This window comes from Copadichromis virginalis, linkage group LG10 (genome assembly GCF_057382275.1).
Source record: "Copadichromis virginalis isolate Kocher_CV1m ecotype Utaka linkage group LG10, C_Virginalis_male_GT1.1, whole genome shotgun sequence".
Lineage (NCBI taxonomy): Eukaryota > Metazoa > Chordata > Actinopteri > Cichliformes > Cichlidae > Copadichromis > Copadichromis virginalis.
This window is the reverse complement of record NC_140627.1, coordinates 7,040,001-7,047,332: the sequence shown is the minus strand read 5'-3', so window position 1 is coordinate 7,047,332 and position 7,332 is coordinate 7,040,001. Positions and strand designations below refer to the sequence as shown.

Below are 7,332 nucleotides of genomic sequence, written 5' to 3'. Positions count from 1 at the left end.
GATGAACAGAATCAACCTTTAGGATTTACTTACCTGGATACTGAGCATGCATCAAAACGTTTTTACATTATATTTAACTTTTTTTTTTACTACATTTTTAAACAAACCAAAGAAAAAAAATTTCAACAAACAAATGATTTATGTTTTACAGATATGGGACAGTCTGGGCAGTGAGCTACCAGAACCTTTTCTATAATTTAATATAAATATCATGCAGAAATAATGAGATGTTCTGTTGAAAACACACTTCTTTATTGTATACTAAGATATCTCAGGGATTAAATGTGCAGTTAAATATATTTATGCTGAAAAGAAGTGCAGTTTCACTTGTATGGTCCCCATATGATCAAAGTGGGCTGTATGTGGCCCTCGATGTAAAATGAGTCTGACATCTCTGATGTAAAATGTTCAGCAAGTGAACTTGTGTTCTGGGGGACCAAAAATGCTAAATGATAAAGGCTACAAAGACAATATCTAACACATGGGAGACCAAAATTCTAAAGCACAAAGTAATAAAAAGTGACAAATGTCCATTTTTTGCAGTTAGCTTGTACAAGGATTGAGTTCAGTACACATCCTTCCATTTGTATAATATTATAATTTATTCCTTAATACTCAATGAGCTAATAATACAGAAGAAAAAAATGTTCAAAAAACAGACATGCAGGATTTTTTGGTGTAATAGTAAGATTAACTGCTGCTCTCCTCCCTTCTTCATATATTTCACCAAAGGTCACAGCCAGGATTGAATTAGAGGACTTACAAGTGTCATGGGGAGTTGCATGGCTTATTCATTGAATATAAAAAAAAAAGAAAAAAAGAATGGTACAAACAGCAGCACCATCTTTGTAGGTCTGATGGTCTTGATTATGTTGTTAAACTGCACTGATGGCTATGTGAAGTTCTTATGTTACAGTATAGTCACTGTGGATAGGCTTTTTCCTTTCTGTGGACAAAGACAGATTTTAACAATAAGGCTCCCAGGCAAGGCACTGAAATCGTGCTAAGAGTAACACCTCTTTAAAAATGAAAGCTCTACTTATTTTTATGGCTGTATGATTGTAACCAAGGTGTTTATACACGTGTGTGTGTGGCAGAGATGCTATCACTCTCTTATGCTAGCAGAATAGGAGAATTGGGGGAAATGAGCTTCTTGGCTGGGGTCCTCACAGTCCAGACTGTTATCTGTAACAAGAAGGAAATCTAAGTCAGTGACCAAGAAACGTGATATTAACTTTGAATAATGATGGATCAGTGCTGACGGGTCCAACAAGAAGATACTTACACTTGTTTGGGGGAGTGAGTGTGATTGTTTGTGCTGTGAACTCCTCATCAAAGTACCGGGTATCTGTCTCTGATGTTACTTGCGGTTTGAAGAGGGGGGTCAGCTGTACCAGGGATTGGAAGAGACAGATATCACTTGGTAACATGCTGGATTTATAACATGCATGTAGAGGAGGGTCTACAATGCAGTTGGCATAACTCATACCTAGGGTATCCATTTAAAATTCCTACATCACTTCGGTCTTGAGTTATCATATTCACAAACTTGGGTGTACATGCTACCAGCCTGCCGACCTGCCCAGTGAGGTGATGACATTACCCCAATACCCTTTTGCGGAAATGGGGTAAAAAGCCACTACTTGACCCAGCTGTCTTAACTAATTATAGGCTGTTTATCTCAAAAGATTTTGAACGAGTAGCTGTGAAACAGCTAACTAATTATCTGTACAGGAATGGTTTATTTGGAGAGTTTTAAATCTGAATTTATCACAGTACAAAAGCAGGGTTAACGAAGGTTACAAATGATCATCTTATGGCCTCATCTCTGTGCTTATCTTGATGCAGCATTCAATACTTGTTACACAGATCAGAGCATGCTGTAGTTATTAAAGTTACTGTGTAAAAACCTAGATGACCTCTAATTCAGACAAACCTAAAGTTCTTGTCTTTGGCCCTAAAAATCTTAGAAATATGATGTGTAACCAGATACTTACCCTGGATGGCATTACCTTGGCCTCCAGTAACACTGTAAGGAATCTTGGAGTTGTTTTTGACTACGATATATCCTTCAATGTGCATATTAAACAAATATTTAGGGCTGTTTCTTGCATTTCCACAATATCTCTAAAATTAGAAACATGTTGCCTCACAATAATGTTAAGCAATACTGGCGACCACCAGTGGTAGCCTCGTAGCACATACACCTATGGTCTCAATTTCAAAATCCTGCGTCGCTTTGTTTTTAAGTTATCACAATCATAAGATTTTCAGAAAACTTGACCTCTAAACTTGAGATTAATTAAAAATTCTGATTAATTTGAAAATTCTCGGTGACTTCTTTCTTGAGTTATTGCATTCACAAGATTTTGTAATGACAATACCCAATCAGCCTTTTATGGCTAAGGAGTAAAAAACACTTGTATTCCCATGCGCTAATATTTGTATTAATTTTTATTAGTTCAATTAGCTTTTTGCTTTACGCAGAAACAGCTAACAGAAATTTCCTTCAAAGAGCTACTTATTAAACTAATTATAAATTTATCCAGGAGTCTGAGAACAAAGTGCTCTATTATTATGGTGATAGGGTACTATGAGTTCTTTAAGAAAAGATGGGGCCTAAATATTTAACAACTTGTATGTGAGGAGAAGGATTTTAAATTTTACTTTGAATTTAACATGGAGCCAATGAAGTGAAGTCAGTATGGGAGGAATATGCTGTCTCATTCTAGTACCTGGTGGTACTCCAACTGGAGCATTTTGGATCAACAGAAGGCATTTCAAAGAGTTTTTATGACAACCTGATAATGAATTTCAATAGTCCAGCTTAGAAGTAATAAATGCATTAATGCATTTTCAGGACAAGATCAGAAATAATATTTTTAATTTTAAAGATACTGCACAAAATAAGTAAGCAGTGCTACATATTTGTTTAATCAAGAACATCCTGGTCAAAAACAACTCCAAGATTCCTCACCGTATTACTGGAGGCCTAGGTAATGGCTTCCAAAGTATGCATCTGGTTAGACACTGTGTTTCCAAGATTTTTAGGACCAATGAATCAGAATTTAGACGCAGGACATTTATTATCTTAAACAGTTTAACGAATTGGTGTGTCAGTGGGTATCAGCTGCGTAGCAATGAAAATGTATCGTATGCCTTTGAATGACACTGCCTAAGAGAGGCATATATAATGTAAACAGAATTAATCGTAGCATGAAACACTCTGGAATTCTATGATTAACCTTTGCAAGTACAGAACAATCTTCATTTACATGAAAAAATTGGAGTCTATTAAATAGATTTGATTAAAACCACTGCAGCGTACTACATTCTCTAACTACGGCATGCTCTTATCTCTGTAATAAAATCTTAGTGTCCAAAATATTAAATGCTGCACTGACAAGCACAGAGGTGAGGTAGGAAATTAGAAGTCATCCAGGTCCTTATGTATTTAAGACATTTCTGCAACTAAAAGTGTGAAAACAATCTCCCATATTCTACATTTGCCTTGACTATGGAGTAGGGTTGCAAGATGGAAGCCTTTCCTGACAAAGAAAAACATTGAAATCTGGCAAAAATTTGCAAAATATACATCAAGTATTCCACAAGCATGAGGAAACCTCTGATATGGCCTGATGAGTAGGCCAAACTTTTTGGTTGCAATTCAAAAGGTTGTTGGTGAAAAAATCAACACTTTGCACCACCAAAAGAACCTAATATCAATGGAATCTATCACATGTGGATTGGCCTGATGGCTACTTTCCATGGACATTTACCATTTATCAAAATTTGAGAACATCTAAAATCCGTGTCTGTGAAGGTTCCCAGCCATCCACCGTCATCGTAGTGTAAGGAGCTTGTCACTCCACCTCACCCAAATTCAAGTGTGTGTGAAAAATGTGGTTACTTTATAGTACATCTGGTGAGTGTTGGGATTCCTCATGAATGTTATTATTAATTTGGTTACTTTTTATTTCTCTCATGTCATGTTGCTATGGAGCAACAAGAATGCTACACTGCAAGAATGCCAGAATCCATCGTTTCATTTTTGACTCACTTGTAACTGCTGTTCCTGTTAAATGAAGACATGACTGATTGGACTGTCTGACTGCGCTTGATAAATAGAAATAAGTTGTTAAAAAAAAGAAAGCCCCACCTTTCTCTGTTCCACATCATGCCAGTTGATGGTGATAAAAAATTTGTGAGTCATTACTTCTTTGGCATCACTGGGACCTCCTCCTAACCTGTCAGTCCAAATGAGATTATTTGAGAGTAAACTAGGCATTTTTAATATAATCCACACAGAGTAGTAGTTTGGGCTAATACCTGTGCTTGGGATCCTTCTTGAGCAGGCCAGCCAGCAGGGACTTGGCCTCAGGTGAGAGGTTCCGAGGAAAGCGGATCTCCTCCATTAGGATGAGCTCAAATAAGCGCTCGTGGTCTTGGTTATAGAAAGGCAATCGGCCACACATCATTTCATACATAACTACACCGAGACCCCACCAGTCCACTGCGCGGCCGTAGTCATTATCTTCTAGGACCTGAGGAAGAAGAGACCGATTTCTCAACAGCAGTAAAAAGCCATAACTCTGAATTGGCACACCATAGCATTTGGTGCAAATAATGGCACACTTTTGTGAGTCAAAAATATTTCTTCTTTATATGTTTTTTCTTCTTTTTCTGTTCAAACTTCTTACCAGTCATCTTTTACATCACCCCTTCTGATTGAAAGAGCAGGGCTAATCTTTTCTCTTAAGTGTGTAAAAAAATCAAATGCATCATTTTCTTCCTACTCTTTAAATAAGTGATCTGCATGTTTAAATGGAGCTGCCATTTAAACCATGCTTAACTGGTACTAAGGGGTCCGAATTGTGCCTGATATAATATCAGTGTATATCAGTGAGCTGATAAAAGGAACCATACCAGCTAAAATTCACCAGAAATTGAAACTCAGACTACACAATGTTTTTCTAATCTTCTACTGTCTAATTTGTTAATTCCATGCAAACTGTGGCCTCAATGTGGTCTTCTGCTGGTGTGGCCCATCTGTCTATAGTAGAGCCCAATATAAGTCAGTTTCAGTTCAATTTCAGTTTTAATTGTCATATGCAAGCTAGCACAGGGTCAACATTCCAATGAAATGTGTTTGACGTGCAGAAGACAAGTCACTCAGCAGTATAATACAGTAAAAATATTACAAATATTAACAGACTAAATATATATAAATATATACACAAATGTATAAATAAAAAAATCTTAAATAGAAATGTGACCATTGAAATGGGGGTAATGGGATATTGCACATGGGATAAAGTGGCAGGAGTGAGCAGTAGCACAAACTGAGCAGTACAAGATTTTAGAGTTGCAGTTAGTACAGTATTGGACGGAGTAAGGGTTTTTATTTTTATTTAAATACTAATAAGAATGAAGTGACCAGTGCAGAGTGTAGTATGTTCTTGAGAAACTTTAGGACAGCTTCTGTGTGCATCCTGTGAAGTGTGGTGTCGGTATTCAAGTGTTGTAGTTGAGGTGTTGAATGGCTTGATGGTAAAAGCTGTTTTAATAAATAAATAAATAAAAAACCAACTGGTGGTCGCCAGTGGTACTCCTCTTGACACAATTTGGAAATCCTGTGTTGGCTTGTGCTCAAGTTGTCGCATTGACAACATTTTCAGGAAACGTGACCTCTGACCTTGAGGTCAAGGTCACTGAGATTTGAACTAGTCTGAGATTATGGTATGGCATGAAACGTCTACATCACCTCATTCCCAAGTTCACAAACTTGGGTGATTGGGTGTCTTGGGTGTAGCATGATTCTTAGTGATATTGGACATTGGTCAACATATCAACTCACACGTACCTTGTTTTACTGTACACAGGAAAAACAAACAAAAACAGAACACTTTACATGGCTCAACCAAGACAGCTTCTTATGCACATAAAATATGAGTAATAGATTTACAGTTGCAGCAAATCTAGAGACAGGGGACCAAACTATGATATTAAACAAGCTATTAAACAAGCTTGACAACACAGGTGTGTTTAAAATGTGTCACCAGACAGTGCCTTACCTCAGGAGCCAGATATTCAGGTGTTCCACAAAAGGTTTTCATTGTTGCATCTGGAGTAATGCCCTCTTTACAAAGGCCAAAATCAGTTATTTTAATGTGTCCGTCTTTGTCCAGCATCAAATTCTCCAGCTGAGAGGAAAAACACATTCACATCAGATTTCAGTATAATCATACACTGCTGCCAATTCAACAGATCCACAGTTCCTGTACATTTTCTTCGTCTGTTCACAAAACAACAGAAAAACAAACATGCTGTCTACATTAAACTAACCAAAAAATAAGCCTACATCTAGTCAAAGCAGCTTGCAAAGAAAAGCGTCTGGACTTCTTTAAGTTGCTTGAAGACGTTTCACCTCTCATCCGAGAAGCTTCTTCAGTTCTAAGGTCAAATGGTGGAGAGTCCCAGATATAACCTAGTGGGAGTATCGCCCACAGAGGGACAAAAGGACCCCCTGATGATCCTCTAATCGCCTGAGCCAAGGTATGAAACTGGGTGTGGGTCCCAATCAGCCAGAGCTCAGGCGATTAGAGGATCATCACGGGGTCCTTTTGTCCCTCTGTGGGGGGTTACTCCCACTAGGTTATACCTGGGACTCTCCACCATTTGACCTTAGAACTGAAGAAGCTTCTCGGATGAGAGGTGAAACGTCTTCAAGCAACTTAAAGAAGTCCAGACGCTTTTCTTTGCAAGCTGCTTTGACTACGATGACCTGGATGACTGAGAACCTTCACAGACATATTGCCTACATCCAGTATACAAATATTTGTGGAACCTCATCATCTTGATCACTGAAAGAATAGTTTTGTTGTTCCTTTTTCAAAGACAGGTCGACGTCATTCAAACTCGTCCAAGATTTTTAGTAGATACTCCTGTGATATCAATTTGAAGCTCCCACATCACTGTATTCTTGAGTTCTTGCATTTACAAGAGTTTCAAAAAGAATTACCACTGACCTTGATATACAGGGAGTGCAGAATTATTAGGCAAATGAGTATTTTGTCCACATCAACCTCTTCATGCATGTTGTCTTACTCCAAGCTGTATAGGCTCGAAAGCCTACTACCAATTAAGCATATTAGGTGATGTATCTCTGTAATGAGAAGGGGTGTGGTCTAATGACATCAACACCCTAAATCAGGTGTGCATAATTATTAGGCAACTTCCTTTCCTTTGGCAAAATGGGTCAAAAGAAGGACTTGACAGGCTCAGAAAAGTCAAAAATAGTGAGATATCTTGCAGAGGGATGCAGCAGTCTCA

At 37.9% G+C, this 7,332-nt stretch overlaps 1 protein-coding gene across 6 annotated transcripts in view; it reads right to left on the bottom strand.

Annotated features, from left to right (window-relative positions):
• Nucleotides 1–578: 578 nt before the first annotated feature.
• LOC146699751 (RAC-beta serine/threonine-protein kinase-like) overlaps nucleotides 579–7,332 on the bottom strand; it is a 33,175-nt gene continuing 26,421 nt past the window's right edge. For all 6 annotated transcript variants that reach the window (XM_085469597.1, XM_085469599.1, XM_085469598.1 and 3 more), the window contains 5 exons: nucleotides 6,075–6,203; nucleotides 4,330–4,544; nucleotides 4,160–4,247; nucleotides 1,286–1,388; nucleotides 579–1,185 (listed from right to left, as the gene is read on the bottom strand). In XM_085469597.1, coding sequence (XP_085325723.1) covers nucleotides 1,106–1,185; nucleotides 1,286–1,388; nucleotides 4,160–4,247; nucleotides 4,330–4,544; nucleotides 6,075–6,203 — 615 coding nt within the window. In that variant the 3' untranslated portion in view covers nucleotides 579–1,105. The remainder of the gene's footprint in view (nucleotides 1,186–1,285; nucleotides 1,389–4,159; nucleotides 4,248–4,329; nucleotides 4,545–6,074; nucleotides 6,204–7,332) is intronic.